The 18517-nt window shown below is 39.1% G+C and overlaps 1 protein-coding gene across 1 annotated transcript; it reads right to left on the bottom strand.

Moving 5' to 3' along the window:
• Positions 1-2662: 2662 nt before the first annotated feature.
• On the bottom strand, positions 2663-17273 carry KGD4 (alpha-ketoglutarate dehydrogenase subunit 4). Its single transcript, XM_063087466.1, has 5 exons — positions 17147-17273; positions 15820-15879; positions 5268-5331; positions 3452-3636; positions 2663-2812 (listed from the first exon to the last, which is right to left on the bottom strand). The coding sequence occupies exons 1-5, from the start codon at positions 17183-17185 to the stop codon at positions 2795-2797; spliced, it is 366 nt and encodes a 121-aa protein (XP_062943536.1). The 5' UTR covers positions 17186-17273; the 3' UTR covers positions 2663-2794.
• Between the last annotated feature and the right edge of the window lie 1244 nt (positions 17274-18517).

Raw genomic sequence — 18517 nt, 5'->3', positions numbered from 1 at the left:
CACTGCAACAGTAATTTGACCTCACTTGTAGTAGAAATAAGCTAGTTAGCTAAATTTGATGTTAACACCTGTGAGATGTGAGGTACCCAAGTGTGCCATAACATATGAATTGATAATCAGTACATTATGCTATGCTGCTGACAAGTAAATTCCTATCTGGAGATATTTAAAATAGGATAATGGGTCTGGATGGTTAGCTCAGCTGGTTAGAGCATGGTGCTAACACCATCAAGGTCTGGGGTTTGAACCCTGTACTGGCCAACCACACACACACACAAAAAGATAAAATAGGATAATGAATGCAGTGTTTAGATGACATTCAGGGACAGTGAGGTCATTGTATATATAAATTATCATTAAGCACGTGCATAGCATTTTACAGTTTACAAGCACTTTCACATTTGTATCAGCCAGCTTCCAAGATAGCCATAACAATCCTTGCCTTCTGGTATTAATGCACTAGTATAATCTCCCACATTGAAACAGGTTGTTCTGTGCAACCAACAGAATATGGTAGAAGTGACTGTGTGATTTCTGAGGCTATATCATAAAGGCTGCTGTTCTGATCTCCACATTTGGGCCATTTGTTCTGGGGCATGCCAGTCATGTCATGAATTTACTCAGGCAGCCCTTTGGAGATGACTCCTGCCAATTGCCAGCATCAACTTGCTAACAATGTGTGAGTCACATGGTCCAGCCCCATCCAGGTCTTCAGATGACAGTAGCCTCAGGTGGTGTCTGATTGCAACATCATGAAACACTCAAAACTGCCCAGTGAAGCTGCTTCTGAATTCCTGATCCAGAGAAACCATGAACTATTAAGTGATTATTGGTTTCAGCCACTTAATTTGGGGCTGATTTATTACAATGAGATAATAAACTAAGTTGATCCTTTCTTTCATACCGTGTAGAACTGGAGAAGAAAACTAAAACTTGGACAAATTAAGCAATTTGCTGATGGTTACATATCTTCAAGTGCTTAACCCCTAAGTGAAAATACAGGCTATGCAACTTGAAACCTAGCCAGAATTCTATGATTCCGTCCTTCTTGGGAACTCATCCTGTGACAGCAATTCTCACTAACATGCCTTTTTGCCATGCCTGTAACTCACTAATTGTTAGTGACAAGTCTTTACATTTTGATTTTCATGGCAGCAGTTGTAGTAAAAATTGCCCTCAGATATATATCCACAGTTCCAGGATTAGGGTTTGTAACTGCTGGCTCACAGTATTACTCAAACCATTTTTCACTACCTGGACCTACTCTTTCTGAAAGCAAAAAAATGGCCCTGCTTTTCTTTTTACTGAAATGAGAAAGCTAAGGGGAAAGAGAAAATAGTGCTAGTTTTTGAAGTAATTTTCCCAAAATTTTTTAAGTAAATAAAAAATGTAATGGTATTACCGCAATTGATATTGAAATGATATTACCAGAATCAGAAAGAATCCTGAATTACCAGAAGAGGTTATTGCTAGCATTAAACCCCAACCCCTATCTCACATTTGTGTTGGACAACATTTATACTAGGCCACAGCACAGAATTTACAAGAGAAGATCTTTTCTCTACAGTGAAGTAATAGAAAAAAGTAAAAATCCATAGACAATTGGGAAAATATAGAAACATACTCAAAAACAAGTCTATCTCTTGCTCACAAGCTACTATTACTATTAGGGATGACTCCTTTAAAGCATGTCTGGAAATCATTGAAGGTATGGAAGAGAATTTATTCAGCTTTGTGAGGCTTTTACAATATACACAGCCTTGACACACAAGAAGGCCCTATTAAAATTTCATAAATTGCTTAATAAGTAAATATTTTGGTTGATTTTGTCTTTCAGACATTAAATTTGAGAAAGTTAATGGTTATCAGGATTTACATATGTGATCACAAAACTAAACAAAAAAACAAGACTTTCTTAACATCCCCAAAAGATAATAAATTGCAGTTTCTAGTGAAACATTTATTCCTAGGCTATATTCATTTTTATCTCTTATTTTCCATTTTATACTTTTCTGCATTTTTTAAAATATAGGTTACAAATAATCTTTTCTGTTATCTCCCCAGTCTAAATCCCATAGTCAACTGTTTTATCTCGGCTATATTTTTATCATTTAGAGTAGGATATGCACAATGGACAACACGTCTGACTACAGAGGAAGATTCTAGAGAAGGATACATTTATTAAGCCAGTTATAGTTCAGTAACCTTGTGAATTAAAAAATGTGAGAGAATTCAGAACAAATAATCATTATTTCACTGATCCTCATCCAATTTCAGGAAAATTACATCCTTAAAACGGCAATTCTGCCTGATAAATTCTTCCCGTGTCTAAACAGAAACAGAAAGAAAAGTAAAATTATGGGAAATATATACTAGTATATTGAACACCGCGTGCTTTTAATAGTTCAACACATTATATTTGATAATCAAGAGTATATTAATATGGGCTGGCCAGTTAGCTCAGTTGCTTAGAGCGTGGTGTTATACAACCAGGTCCAGGGTTTGGATCCCCATACTGGCTAGCTGCCTCTCCCCCAAAAAAGAGTAAATAGGCTAACATTTAAAAATGTATACTTTAATAAGTAGAAAGCATATAAACAATTAGGTAAGCTTGTGGAGAAGCTGACCAAGATACATAAATTAGGAGATAAAAGTGTCCATCTAAATTTTCTATATTTCATTTTTTTTTACTTTATTAAAGTTGTTTAATATACAATTTCTCATTTGTTATTTTGGAAGTCCTTTATCGTAAAGTCAATTCTTTTGTTTGATGACAAACTGCTGCTCACAGGGATTATTCTGGACCTCCACGCTGAAAAGGAAAAAAGAAAGGAATAAAGATTAGATGTTAAATTGAAAGAGGAAATGTTTTCATGGCCACTATACAAATTTATACAATATTAAGCAAATGATCTTTAGTTTTTAAAAGACAATTTCAGAACTGTCATAGCTTTTAGGCACTTGTATCAATTGATGTAAACAAAATTTCAGATCTGGAAGGGACCAAAGATTGACCTAGATCAGTTGTCCTCAAATTTCTTAGTCTCAGAAGCATTTTAAAACACTCTGAAAAATTAATGAGGATCCCAAAGAGCTTTTCTTCATGTAGTTATATCTATTGATATTTACCATATTATGCTATAATTATAATCATGCACATTTATTTTTTTTGGCGGCTGGCTGGTATGGGGACCCGAACCCTTGACCTTGGTGTTATAACAATATGCTGTAACCAGCTGAGCTAACTGGCCAGCCCTAATCATGCACATTTATTGAGGGCTCCAATTATGGTTTGTTTCTCAGAGTCCTGGCCTACCTGACCATCTCTGTTTTAGCTGTGACCACACCTTGGCAAGACAATGGGAAGAACATGTAAATCAGCAAATGAAATTCCAAAAGCCAAAATGTTAAGGTGTTTTGCACAGTCCTGTGATAAAGAGCAACAACATACTTGGATAAATTCAATTTCTTCTTGAGACACAAGTTTCCTTCTGTATTTCTGAGGTAATGATTTTAGTATTTCTGCAGTGTCTGGTGGACCTTGATGCATCAGCAAATCTGGTGATTTACTTCCCTTAGAATGCTGTGAAATTGCAGAATGAGATGGTACCCCTGTTGATCTCAAAGCTTCTGATACTGAAATTAAAAACAAATGCCCAATTAGAGAAATTATTCAGGTGTCTTGAAATACTATTTTGAGTTATCTACTATTTAATAATCAAGTCATTCTTAAAATCTACTCATTCTTCAGATAATACTTGAGGTATTATAATTTTTTTTACTGTTATAATTCTAAGAGTTAGTGTGGAGTACCAGTGGGCTATATATAATTTCATAATATTCTTTTCAAAACAAATGAAGTAGTTTTATTTATTTATTTTTTTTTTTTCTCCCCCCGCCCCCCTGAAGTAGTTTTAAGTAACTGAATTACTAAAATGAATAAATTTGTAAAATAATGAAATTTCTAGTTAGTGGAGTTCAACCGATTATGGGTGACCTGCATTACTTAAGTTTTTGTCATCGAAGCCCTCATAGAACAACACACAATGAAGTTTACAGGTAATATCTTACAGTGGGGAATAAGAAAGTTGGTAAATGTAAATGAGAGCAGTTTGCTCAATACCTTTGTACTTGTATATCTTAATTTTTCAACAATTACAATAAGTTAAAAGTGTCCCTATAGAATTTATTAAAGTTTGCCATGAATTAAAGATTAGTATGAAGAGAGGGACGGAGGATCTGGTAAAAAAAAAAAAAAAAGGGGGGGTAAGAGAAAAACAGAATCCTTTCAGAATCTCCTATTGATTTATAGTTCAGTTATTTTACAGTTAATAATTGCTAAAGTCTAAGGCAATCCAAGAAATATTCACTGATTGAGTGAATAGATAAAAGAGTGAAAGAAAGAAAAGAAGGTTGGCTGGGGGAGAAATATAGGAATGCTTATCATTCCTCACAATCTCTGCAAATGTAAGCATTGCAGAATCTTCTAAAGGATAAAGGAAGAAAGGTAGGACAAAAATTCTTCCATATAAAACTAATATCACTAAAAATTTAGAGACATCTGTTGGTCCAGTTGGGTGTGGTTTTAGCATATCCATTGTACACAAATTGTGTGTGTGTGCACGAGCACATGCGAGTGTGTGTGGAATTACTGCAGATGTGCACCAACGAGACAGAGAGAGAAAGAGAGTTTTGGTGAAGCAGGCAGGCGGGCGTCTGCCTCAGGTGTCAGCCTGGTGCAGCCATGCTTTCTAACCTATGGCTCCAAGGACCTTTTGGCCGGTTACCTAGCTCACAGACCTGCGTGTAAGGGGTCTGGTGACCCAGCCTGGTGTGTGTGGGGTTTGTGACCCAGTTTGGACAGACAATGGGCTTGGAGGTCTGTGAGCTTCAGACCCAGCCCTAGCATTACAATTGGCCCAGTCGGTGCAGGATTACCAGCAGGTAAAATAGCCCAACAACTGGGGTGGTTGTGTAGCTTTACAATTGGCATCACAAACAGGATTAAGACTGCTACAATTGGCAATGTCGACAGGATTCCGACATTAGCCCTAGCAGAGTGCCACAACATCTAATGTTGAATCACTTACCTTTCTAAAATAAGAGTAATAAAAAGCTAATTTCTACTTGTAGTCTGCCTAAGGTACCATTTTGATCTGAGCTATAATAGTTTGATTTAAAAGTGAGAAATATTGTCTATAATAGGATATTCATTTAAAAATATGCATGTATACATTTAAAAAAAATCTAAATAAAGTACAACATACCATTGGGTTTAGGATTGTCTCTTCTGTCAGGGAACCTTATTAATGGAGTATGTGGCTTGACTACCTAAAGGAAAAATAAAATGCATGAAAAAAAACCCTCATTAACTGGAAAAGAAATGATTACTAAACCTCATAAATACATAACCTCTGTTAAAATAACTTACTATTTGACAGCAACTTCAAATTGTACTCTTCCCCAGCCAGGAAAGCTGGTCTACAGATTATTAACTTGTTTATCTGCTATTCGTAACTTTGTACTTTATACATCATAAGACATTTACTGAACTATCAACTGACCTCACAAGAACCCAATGAAGGTGATGACATAGATTTTATGTTGTGTGACGTATAGATCACCCTGCTGATTGTTAAGAGTTGGAAGTTTCCTGACTTGTATTGAGTGTTGCTTTTCTACTATGTTAATACCTAAAAGTTTAGAACAGGATAAAAAGCAATCATATTGAAAATTAGGTAATTAAAAAATACTTTGGAGCTGGCTGATTAACTTACTCGGTTAGAGTGTGGTGCTGATAACACCAAGGTCAAGTGTTCAGATTCCCACACCGACCAGCCACCCCCCAAAAATGAAACAAAAAAACCCTTTTTCTGTCTACAAAAGTAACACATGTTCTGTGGGGGAAAATGTGGGAAAAAAGCAGAAAAGCACAAAGGAGAAAACACTATAATCCCAAAACCCACATAAAACAGGTTAAAACATTTGATAGCCCTTTAGTCTTTTTCCTATACCCACAAAAATACATATTTTTAGAATAATGTTTTTAGGACAGATTATTTGAAGAGTATTAACATTTTCATCCCTAAAATTCTAGATAATGGTAGAGAACCTCAAACAGACCTATAAGCATGAAATCTTCTCAATATACAAAATTCTAGATAATGGTAGAGAACCTCAAACAGACCTATAAGCATGAAATCTTCTCAATATACAATGTTAAAAATCTAATGAACAATCCTGTTTTCAACTAAAGTAATCTATAAATTGGTGTATAACTAGAGTTTGAGGTGTGTTTACCTGCAATGTATTTGTAGATATGTACTACATGTTATGAATTCTATACGGGTACAGAAGTAAATAGCTTGTTGGCACTGACCCATAAACTTACCACTGTAATTCTACTGCTATGAGAAAATGCTGGAATATAGTTCTCTCCCTCAGCATAAAAACATGCTCAAGTCTATCACGTTAAAAAAAAAAGTCAAAAAACTGGACTGGTCAGTTAGCTCACTTGGGAAAGTGTGGTGCTGATAACACCAAGGTCAAGGGTTCGGGTCCCCGTACTGGCATGCCGCAAAAAAATTAAAATAAACAAAAAAGCAAAAAACAGGCAAGAAGGAATTCTGCTAGCAGACTGCCTTTGGACTCAAACTGCAACTTTTCCCTGAGTCTCCAGCCTACCAGCCCACTCCATTAGATTTTGGACTCGTCAAGCTCCACAAGTGCATGAGCCCATTCCGTAAAACAAATCTTTTTCTTTCACCACATCCTGCTGGTTCTTTTTCTCTGGAAAACCCTAATACAGATTTCAATGGTTAGTCTGGCCCACAGAAAGCCCCTAAGGAGACAGAAACAAAAAACTCCTGGCGTTGAAGTGCAGGTGCAGATAATGGAAGGCTACCCCAGTGAAGAATTTCAATGCTTGGAACACGGACCTTAAGCTTAAGTGACCTGACTGGCTGAGAAGCAGAACTGCTGCCTTATATGGTAATATTAGTTTCTCCTAGCCTCTGCCACAGCTGAGGGTGTAAAAGGCATCCAGGCTGCAGTTCTGTGCTCCTCTCACCTGGCAGACTTCTCACTCAGCCTGGGCTAAGTTTAGGTGCACCTCTCGGAGATGAGAGAGGAATGGGGAGCCAAGTCCACTCTCCTGCACGCCTGTCCTTTCAATACTCTTTGTGCCACTACAGGAGTAATCCTAAGGAGAAGGAATTTTAAGCTGAGTCTCAGGTATCATTCTCTCCTAGCCTAGAACCCAGACCAAACTTTACAGTCTGGCTAAGCACAAGTAGTGGTAATGCCAAGGAGTGCAACTGTCACTCTCACAGACCTGCTGCTCCATTTGGCCAAACTCCAGCTGCTCTTGGCCACCTCACCTTTTGGTCATAAGGATGCAAACATTCAGCAGTTTCCAGTTTCTACTTCCTTATTTTACCTGGTTTTTTTTTCACAAGATCTTTGTGTCTTATATACATTGCCTTAAATTCACAGAGTCCGCATCTACATTCCTGAATCCTTCCCCTTCTGTAATATGATTGATTCCTCCTCTGATCAATGTTGCTCATTCAACAGTGTAATAAAAAACAGAAATCAGCTGTAACTCTACTATCCAAGGACAGCCCCTATTAATATAACGGGACAGCACAAAAAGGTGAATGACAGTGCCATTTACTTTGATTAAAAGATTAGGGGAAGAGCAAGTTTCAGGGATGAGTGTTAGGGAATAGTGGAAATTGAGAATTCAATTTTGGACAATTTTGAGATGCCTATTAGGCATCCAAATGCAAAAGTACAGTAAGCAGTTGTCTGGAGTTTAGAGGAGAAACCCAGGTCGGAGACAGAACTTGAAAGCTGTCAGTACATACATGGGATTTAGAGCCACGGGCAGGATGAGGTCACCAAGAAAGAAAAAACAGAAAGGAGACCTGAGGATTGAGTTCTGGAGCATTACAACGTCTAGAAGTAGGGAGGATGAGGAGAAATCAGCAAACAAAGACTAGGAGAGAGTGAACAAGGAGGTAGAAGAACAAGAAAGAGATGAGTTTCAGAAGCCAACTGAAGGAAGAATTTCAAGATGTAAGCCATCAGCTGTCAAATGCTGCTGATAAGGTCTAGAAAGATCAGGACTGAGAATTGGCCAATGAACCTGACAACATGAAAGTCATTGGTGTGTTCAACAAAAGCAATTTTGGTGAAGCAGAAGCTGATTCGAAGGGATTATGGAAAGAGTGGAAGTAGGGACAGTTTTTGACAGCTAGTCTAGAGAATCTTTCTAGGAGTTTTGCAGAAAGGGAGGAGAGAGATGGGGTGTGGGACGGAGGAGGACATGGTGGGTGTAGGGAGGATATCTTTTTAAATGGAGGATACATTACACAGCATGTTTGAAGCTGATGACAGACAATCATGATACTGTATCCCAGTTATAGGTGTACCATAGTTTATTTAACCAATACTTCATTAGAAGACATTTTGTATCTCAAATTTTTGCTACTATAAATAATGCTGCGATAAATATCTGTACTATTTCAGGTACAAGTGACAAACCCAACTTGAAAAATAACTGGCCATCCCTTGACCAATAAATGATGACTGATTAAGGGGGTGGGAACTCTCACAGGCCCAGTTTCAGTTACTGGGGAGATGAGAGTTTCTACAAAGGTGAGCGTGTGTGGAAGCTGTTCTGGACAGATTTCAAAAAAGGTTTTTACTACTACATTCTTGTATATCAATCCTTGTTTGCATTTCTAATGATTTCTTAGGATAAATTCCCAAATGAAATTAGAGGGTCAAATAATATGAATATTTTTAAGGCTCTTGACAAGCTGTTTGCCAATCTTTATTTCCACTTGCTGCATGTTACAGAATCATTCCATGTCCCTCCCCCATTTCAGCATTTACTACTATAAAAAACTTCAAGTATTTGAAAAGTGGAAAATGGTTTCTCATTGTTGTTTAGATTTTATTTTAAAAAAGAATCAGCAAGCTTGAATCCAGGCAAAAATTAGCATCAACTACCACGTGTATTAATAGTGCACTCATTGGGTTATTTAACATGGTGGAAGTAAAAGGTGCTAACCCTCAAGTAACCAGAGGCCCGGCGTACAGCTTATTTCCCCTCACTACAGCACTGCCATGGAATATTTCTAAATACAGCCTCAGAGTCCTGTCTCCCTTTTAAAGCCCTCCAGCTTGAATTGTTGGAGAGCAAAGGAAGGGAGACTCAATCCATTAGCCTCCGTCCCAGCAAGAGCAGAAGCCAAGCCTGTCCCATTGCACTGGAAAGCAAAAATTCCAGGCTCAGCTTGAGATTTCTTCTGTGACCTCCATTCACCTCAGCGACTGTGCCTGTCAGCTGAAAGAGAACATGCCTGGGGCCACTGAGAGCAGCAGCTGGTGGTGGAGAGACTGCTGGTTGTCCCCCTCAGCCCTTTCCTCCTTCCCCCAGAGCACTGTTCAGTGTCATCCACAGTGCTTTCTCCTGTCCAGGCACATCCAGCTCCTGAGTCCTAACACATACACACATTCCCAGGCTATCTGCTGTGGTGACTGAATTCCTCAGAGTGAAAAATGGACCTTTTATTCCAAAACAGGGAGAGGAAGAGGGGATATAAAGTCTCACCTTTCAAATTTCTTAAATCTGAGGTCTATGGGAACTTTATAAGCTCAGAATTATGCAGATCTCCATCCTCCATCTCACCCCACCAAAAGGAAGCATGGATTTGCCTTTTTCTCGCTCTGGGGCCATAATTTTGAGTCCATTATTATATGTGGGAAAGTCACGTGATTTGTGTGCTTCCAAATTTGTAAAATAAGGAGAAAAATGGGTATCACTACCTCTTGGGTTTCATTAATGCACCTGTGAGTGGATTTATACAGTGTTTGCTTCTAACAGCAAATAGAGCATTAGAAAACTAAGATGTACTGCATGGTGTCCTTTACTTTTTGGCTTTTTAATGGGTTACAAATTGAGGTACGCTGAAAAAGCTTAGAAAAAATAAATGTCTCCCCTCAATATTTATCAGCTCTGGAGACAAACTTGGATTCAAATTCCAGGTCTCCCACTGCCTAACTGTATGGACTGTGGGCAAGTTCCTTAACTTCATCTGTAAAATGAGGGTGATAAACAATATCATCTAACCTCACAAGGATGTTGTAAGGATTAAATGAAATAATATAAGTAAAGTGCATGTACTTTGCTCGGAGTGCTGTATAAACACTAGTTATTTTACTATTGCCCCCTCACTTGGGCCAACCTTAATGTCACCGGGCTCTAGTGCCTGATTGCCTGGCTCTGCCATGAGCTCCTTTCCCTTTAATACCCCCTCTTCCCCAGATGTTCATCCATATCATGTTCCTTCCCTACCCTGGATCAAAACCCAGGACAACCTTCAAGAATAAATTTCAGTCCATGAGACATCTCTCAAGGATTTTTGCAACTTAAACCTTATCTTGATGGTAAAACAAGGCCCTGATCACTCACTATACCAGGAATTTTAGGCATCAGCAACCAGGCACGTATGTTTCTCAAGCAGCCAGTTTTTTCAGTGCTTTTAATATTGCAGTATTTTAGTGGCAGCTCTTGGAGAAGACCAGACCTGAACAGAATAGTAATTCAAAGTCAGGTGTGTAAGATGACATATTGGTTAGGAATATGTTCAGCTGTTAATAGCAGAGACCCAACTATAATCAAGTAGAGATTTATTCTCTCACATACAACATGCCTATAGGTCAACACTTCAGAAAAGGTATGGTATTTCTGTGATAGTATTGGGGACTGAGGTATATTTTCTGCTCTGCTATCCTCAGCATGTAACTCCCATCCTCAAAGTACCTCCATGGGCTCAATACGGCCCTTGTAAGTCCAGCCATCACATCCTCTTTCCAGAAATGAAGAGAAAGGGTGTGAGACAAAAAACAGGCACGAACCTGCTTAGTCATCTTTACAAAGCTCTTCTGAAAGCCCTACCCAGAGATTTCCTTACATCTCCCTAGCTGCAAGGGAAACTGGGGGAAGTACAGGTTTAGCTAGATATATTGCTTCCCTGAATAAAATCAGAGTTCTGTAACTGATAAAGTGAGAAAGGAAAATGAGTAGAAAACTGCTGTCTCTACTACAAATACTATTTCTTTTAAACTAGCTATGTTCTTTGTTTTATTTTTCAGAGCTGAGTAGGTGGACATATGCCAACTCACACAGCAGAGTTAAGTCATCACCACCAGATGATTTTTTTTCCTCACCAGTTCAAAAGTCTGAATTACAGGAGATTATATATATAAAGAGATTGTCATTTTCTCCTCAAATTCCTATTCATGCCTTTACCTTCTACTTCCTTCTTGATAGTTTAATTGCAATTTGTTTTTTAAATCTATCATTCGCCTCAAGTTATTCCTATCAACATCTCCAGTGATCTTCTCTATATTGATTCAAGGGATCCACTTCAGGACTTATCTTTCTTGAACGTGCTGTAGCTTTTGATACCAGTGACCACTCTTTTGGTTTTAAAACCATTGACTGCCTGTGGCTCATAACTCTCTTTCAACTTTCTTCATTATCTTCCTGTGCAGACACTTTTTCCTTTTCCTACCCTAGACCCCTCTTCTCTTCTTTCTCTAACATACTTCCTTAGGGATGTCTGTCATTGTGGTGACTATATGCTAAGGAAATCAAATCTATACTTCCAACCCAAACTTCTCTCTTGAGACCTGGCATTATATATTCAAAGGCTTACTGGGCATCTCCATTTGGAAGACCCACAGAAAACTCTTCAAATCAGGGGACAGACCCTGATTTCCCCTAGCTATTCCCCTAACCCCAGCCAGAACAAGCCTTGGGGGAAGGGAAAATAGCAAAAGAATATCTGCTTGACCAAGCAGTAAGGGCTGGATTCATACGAGTAACAAATTCAGTTAATAATAAGAATAGAGTTGATTAAATATATACTTCCTTAGGCTAAGACTTGATCTGAGTGAGGGTCAGGATGTTTGTTCCTTAGGCTAAGATTGAATCTGAAGGTCAGGATGTTTATTCCTTAAATGAATGCCTATGGCTTAAGATAACATCTGTAACCTCTCTCCTCGAGTTCGCAAATGACAAACAACTATAAGCCTGCTTTGAAGTCTATCCACCTCCAGACTTGAAGGAGCCTAGGAGGACTTTAGTCAGGATGCCAGGAATATTTACACTACCCTCACCACTGACCAATCAGATTCCCACACAACTCCCCGGACCCCCACTCATGATTTTGCTCTATAAATGCTCGTGATTTTAAGCAGACGAGAAGTGCAAGGTATTTAAGCCCCTTTGGCTGCCATCGTGTTCCTCTGAATGGCCATCCAAATAAATGCCAATCATTAACACTGCAAAAAGCAAAACAAAACAAAAACAAACCAAAAAACCCCCCAAAACAAAACTTCTCTCTCCTAGTAATTGTTTCTTCCCTTTCATAGCCAAGCTCCTTAAAAGAATGTTTTATCTATCCTACTGTCACTACCCTATTAAAAATTTCCAGGCTGGCCAGTTAGCTCAGTTGGTTAGAGCACAGAGCTGATAACACCAAAGTCAAGGGTTCAGATTCCTGTACTGGCCAGCTGCCAAAAAAAAGACAAAAATGTGAAAAATTTTCCACAGCTTTCAGGATAAAGTTCAAACTCTTACTTGGTACTCACAAGACACATAATGATCTGGCCTCTCCTTACCTCTCCAGCCTCATCCCCTCCTTTGTCTTATGTACCTGTTATTCCAGATATTCTGAAGTACTTTTCATTTCCCTAATTTGTCATGCTACTTCCATCCCCATCCATCTAAACTATGTCCTCTGCCAGGAAATCTCTTTTCCATCCCACCCAAATTCCATGCCTACTTCTTTACCTTGACTGTTCATCCTTTAAAATAACTCAAAACTCACTCCTAAGAAGCTCCCCCCAATTCCAAAATCTGAATTATTTGGATCCTCATACCAGCCAGCTGCCAAAAAAATAAAAATAAAAATCTGATTAGAAAACTCCTCTTCTAGGGCCAGCCCGTGGCTCACTTGGGAGAGTGTGGTACTGATAACACGAAGGCCATGTGTTCGGATCCCTATATAGGGACAGCCGATTAGCTCACTTGGGAGAGCGTGGTGCTGACAACACCAAGTCAAGGGTTAAGATCCCCTTACCGGTCATCTTTTAAAAAACGACAACAAAAACTCCTCTTTTGTGTTCCCATGACACACTGAACAGATCTCTCAAGAATCTTTGCAGAGGATAGGCTGGTTGGTTAACTCAGTTGGTTAGAGCGTGGTATTATAACACCAAGGTCAAGGATTCAGATCCCTATACTGGCCAGCCACCCCCCAAAAAGAAAGTAAAAGAATCTTTGCAGAGGACAGATAAATGAGCCAATGATTACAGGAGAGAGCTAAGCTCCTGGAAAGGCAGAGTCAGAAGAACACTTCTGAAGCTTTCCTGGTATATAGTAAATGCTCAAGAAATGTGCCAAATGAGTGGATAGACCATTTTTAAGTTAGGACTAACTGTATAGGCATGCAAGTTCATATGTACACACTTATACAAACGTACTTACATAGGAAAGAAAGAATTCATTTCAACATTGCTTTTGTAAGCTTAAAAATATGATATAGTATGGTCTTATACATTAAATTCCCAGTTTGGTGTGCTCCCTCGCCTTTTTAATAGAAACAATTTAAACGCATAAAAGAAGACAGAGTAGTAATTATAGGCACTGAAATACTCATTATACAACTTCAGCAGTAATATAGTCAATCTTATTTCATCATCCCCTTCTCTTTAAACAAATCCCATACATCATCTTATCTCACCCGTTAATACTCCCATATGTATCACTAACACATAAAGATTTCTGTTAAAATCATAACCCCAATACTTTTACTACACCTAACAAATTAAGAATAATTCCTTACTATTGTCTCATACTTAGCTTATACTCAAATTTCCATTCCTCAAAATGGTCTCTTTAAACTCTGAATGTAAATACAAAAAGAAACAAGTAACTAACTGTGTTAGTTGGTAATGTAACTAAGGGGGGAAAAGGAGCTAATCCAAATAACACAGCACTTGGACTGTGTTATTCTGAAGATATATATATCTTCAGTCTAAAGGCAAAAAGAAATATAAAGAAATCTCGAACTTTTTACTTAGTAGGTTGGCTGTTGGTAGTTGTATAGATACAGCTATCTGAAACCATCGTGTATATATTGTAGGACTTGTACATTTTTATTTCTTAACTACCTTGGATATGTTATCCATATGGCCTCCTTTATAAAATACATTTTTTTTTTCTAGTTTTTTATTTTTTGGCAGCTGGCCAGTACAGGGTGGAATATTTTTTAAAGCTCTGATGATCTTTCTTCTCTCTCTCTTTTTTTTTTTTTTGGCAGCTGGCCAGTAAGGGGAACCGAACAACTTGACCTTGGTGTTACAAGGCTGTGTTCTAACCAACTGAGCTACCCGGCAGCCCAATATTTGTTCCCTTTTAAGTGCTTGATCCTGTTGCCTGGATCAGCAAGAAATTTTCTTTTTTTCTTTAAATTTAAATGATTTTACTAGAATATACCCATTAATTAACCATACCAGGTCAATTTTCCCAAGTACGAGGTTTAAGTATTCTTTATATCAAGAAAATTTTATTAAATTATATGTTTTGGGATTTGTTCTATTTGCTTTTTCTTTATTTAATGTTCTGAGACCATGCTTTGTGATTTCCCATCAGCTTGTGCCAGTCTGTTGAAATACTACTTTATTCAAGGTATGGATTAACGACTAAATTCTAAGGTCTATGCCTGTCTTGTTGGCACTGTATTCCCAGCACTGAGTACATACCTGGCACAGAGATACTCAATAAATTTTGCTAATGTTTTATGTAATATTACATAATACGAGTATTAGTACATACTGCTTTGTGTTATTAATATCTGAGTACAGGTCTTTGCTTCCATGTTAGAAGGGCACAGACCACTTGTCATTGTATATCTCAGTACTTTTTTTTTTTTTGCAACTGGCCAGTATGGGGATCCGAACCCTTGACCTTGGTGTTATCAGCACCAGGCTCTACCAAGTGAGCTAACTGGCCAGTCCTTATTTATTTATTTGGTGGCTGACCAGTGCAGGGAACTGAATCCTTGACCTTGGTGTTACAAGGCCACGCTCTAAATACCTGAGCTAACCAGCCAGCCCTTCTTTTTTTTTTTGGCAGCTGGTGGGTAGCCAGGATCAAACCCTGGACCACGATGTTACCAACACCACACTAACCAACTCAGCTAACTGGACAGCCCTCTCACAGTATCTTTTTTGCATATATCAGTAGTTAGTTTTTTATTATTGCTGTGTATTATTCCATTTTAACAAATCTACCACAATTTGTTAATTGTACTACAGACATGTGAATTGTTTCCAGTTTAGGGGCTATTATAAATAAAGCTATTAACTTTTTTTCCTATGAACATTTTTATACAAGTATTTTTGTAGGTACAAATACTCACTTCTCTTGGGTAATAAACCTATGAGTAGAACTGCTGGGTCTTAGGGTAGGTACAGAGACTGACAGTTTTCCAGAGTGGCATACCATGTTATACTCTCACCAGCAACATATGAGGGTTTCAGGTGACTCACATTCTCATCACCACTTGGTATTATGTCTTTTAAATGTCAGCCATTTTGGGCTGTCCAGTTAGCTCAGACGTTTAGAGCGTGGCCTTGTAACACCAAGGTCAAGGGTTTGGTTCCCCCCCCCCCCCCCCCCCCCGACCGGCCAGCCACCAAAAAAATAAATTAAAAAGGGCTGGCCAGTTAGCTCACTTGGTAGATCCCGGTGCTGATAACACCAAGGTCAAGGGTTTGAATCCCTGAACCAGCCGGCTGCCAAAAAAAAAAAAAAAAAGAGTTTAGTCATTTTAGTGGATGTGTAGTACCTCCTGGTATCTGTAGTACCTCCTTTGTATGACAAGTAATGATGTTGAGCACCTTTTCACGTGTTTACTGCTTACTGGAGTATCTTCTATTGTACAGTATCAAGTCTTCTACCCATTTTTAAATTGGGTTACATATGTATTAATTGATATATGTGATTATATATATATGGATACCAGACCTTTGTCAGAACTTGTCTCATGTTTACAGAATCTTTAATTAGTAAATGCTCAGTAACTACCCACTGAATAAGTGAGGATCATTCACTGCAATGAACCAAATACCGGGATCTTTTTTTTTTTCTTCCTTTGGGATCTACAATTATCAAACTTGAGGAACTTCATGAAAAATTCTAACAGATGTGCTTGTGCAAAGGGAAATGCACTTCTTATATCAAAGCTAAAAGTTTATCATAAAATAATACGCTTTCAGGGTTGAAATAGACCGTAATAATCAACTACAAATGTGGAAGTTTTGACTATATACCAATTTTGCTTTTCCTACTTAAGCTAGAGGCCACATCTGGAGAAGTAAATATAAAAGCTGTCAGGAGTTAGTAGCTGATATGTGGATGAACAATAAAGTTCCTCTAGATGCCTATGTAAACTCTGGCAGAGGAAAGGCCCGAGAAACCAATATTACAACACACACTAAAGTCGAACTTAACATATTTTTCTATTCTCCCCATCCGGCCTGAAGCCAGAAGCCTGGAGAGGTTGGGAGAACCGGCCCCAGGTGAGGACAAAGCCCGCAGGGCCAGCACTCTGGCCATTCCCGAGACCTTGAAGGGACACTGGGTCAGATGCAGGGTTCGCTTCCTTCCACGCCCTGCGACCGCCTTCCTTCCGATTGGCTGATCGGGGACATCACGGGCAATCTAGACGGCGATTGGCCAGGCTAGTGCCAGGGCAGCCTAGCCCTCAGAGTCCTAAGCCTAACAAGGTCTTCGAGGAGGTCCAGGGACCCAAGGGCAGTACGTAACTACCTGCCGAGATGCTGCACTCCCGCCTCCGGACTCGAACTCTCAGCTCTAGTTATTGCCCGACCTACCAAGCTCAGGGTCCCATTCTCGCACCCCCACCGGCCAGGCGCTGCTGCTGGCCCTAATCCGGGCCGCGGTCATCGCGCAGCCGCCTCCACCGCCTTCCTGCGCCGCTGCTATAGTCCGCACCATCCCTACCACCCAAGGTGCGGAAAGGCAACCCGATCTCTTTACCTGCACGACCCTGCTGGCAGACGCCATTTTGCTGCCCATCTTGACCCCCGAGAAGGGGCAGCTTCCGGGGCGCAGGCGAGCCCCGGAGATAACACGAGCCAGGGGCAGCTGGGGCGGGCCCTGCCTTGACGTGACGTCGCAGAGGCGGAGCGAGCGGCGCTCGGGCGGGGCCCACCCCCTGCGCCTGGTCCCGCCCCACCCTTCCTCCCGCCTAGGAACTGGCCCACGTGTTTTCTACTGTTTCCTTCTGCAGACGAAGGTTTTTGCATGTTGGATTTATTTTGCTCATTAGCCTATAAATTATCTAGGACCATTTTATTCCCACATAGCCAGTTTCTAATTCCGTTCAAAACTTAATCTGAAATCAAATAAGTAATACAAGCTCTGTGGCTTCCTAGAACTAACAGTCTTGTTAAAACGTGAGTTAACAGCGAGCTAAGAAAAAATTCTGGTTTGATAAGGGCCACCCCATACAAGAAAACTTCAAAATGTTCGTGTAAAAATAGAATTAAAAGATAATATAGGACTGGCCTGTGGCTCACTTGGGAGAGCGTGGTGTTGATAACACCAAGTTAAACGTTAAGATCCCCTTACCGGTCATCTTTCAAAAAAAAAAAAGAATCTTTCCATGAGCTTTTTGAAGTACCCTCATAGTCCTTTGCTGATTGGCATTGCTTGATTTTAATTTGTTTCTGTTTCTCTGCCATTCGTTTCTCCTAATATTGAACTGTTGCCTCTGCTTCAAGTTTGAGAGAACTCAAAAAGTTCAGGGCTTGATTTTTGAAACATAAGCCAACCATATCATTTCCCCAAGGCTATATTAAATTATATAGTAGATATAAATGCTTACCTTGTTATAATTTTTAATACACAATATGTTGTGGCCATTTAACATAACTTTGCAGGCAATATAGCCTTAGGTTATTGTACATATTTAGAGTGACCAATTTGTTTTGATGGTATAGGTCAGTGATTTCTAGTTTTTTTGGTTTGGTTTTGTTTAGTTTTTGGCGGCTAGCCAATAAAGGGACTAAATCTGGGGAGATTTTTAGAAATATAAATTTCTGAACCCAAATACGGGTTATTCTGATTCAGTATGTCTGTAAGAAGCCTATAAACCTATTTTTTTTTAAAGCTTTCAAAACTTGTTTTAGCAACACATTTTCTAAAAAGAGACTGATAAAGTGATTAGATAGGCAAACATTAACAGGCAGTTCACTGAAAAATACAAATGGCTCTTAAAAATGTTAAAAGACATTCAACCTTACTTTAAGAAAAATTTAAACTGAAACACTTTTCTTCTATCAAATTGGCAAACACACGTAACTTGGACAACACACTCTGGAAAGACTGTGGGGATGAAGGTGCTCA

This window comes from Cynocephalus volans, chromosome 2 (genome assembly GCF_027409185.1).
Source record: "Cynocephalus volans isolate mCynVol1 chromosome 2, mCynVol1.pri, whole genome shotgun sequence".
In the NCBI taxonomy this organism is placed as follows: domain Eukaryota; kingdom Metazoa; phylum Chordata; class Mammalia; order Dermoptera; family Cynocephalidae; genus Cynocephalus; species Cynocephalus volans.
Note: the sequence above shows the minus strand (reverse complement) of the source record. Positions and strands in the feature narration are given on the sequence as shown.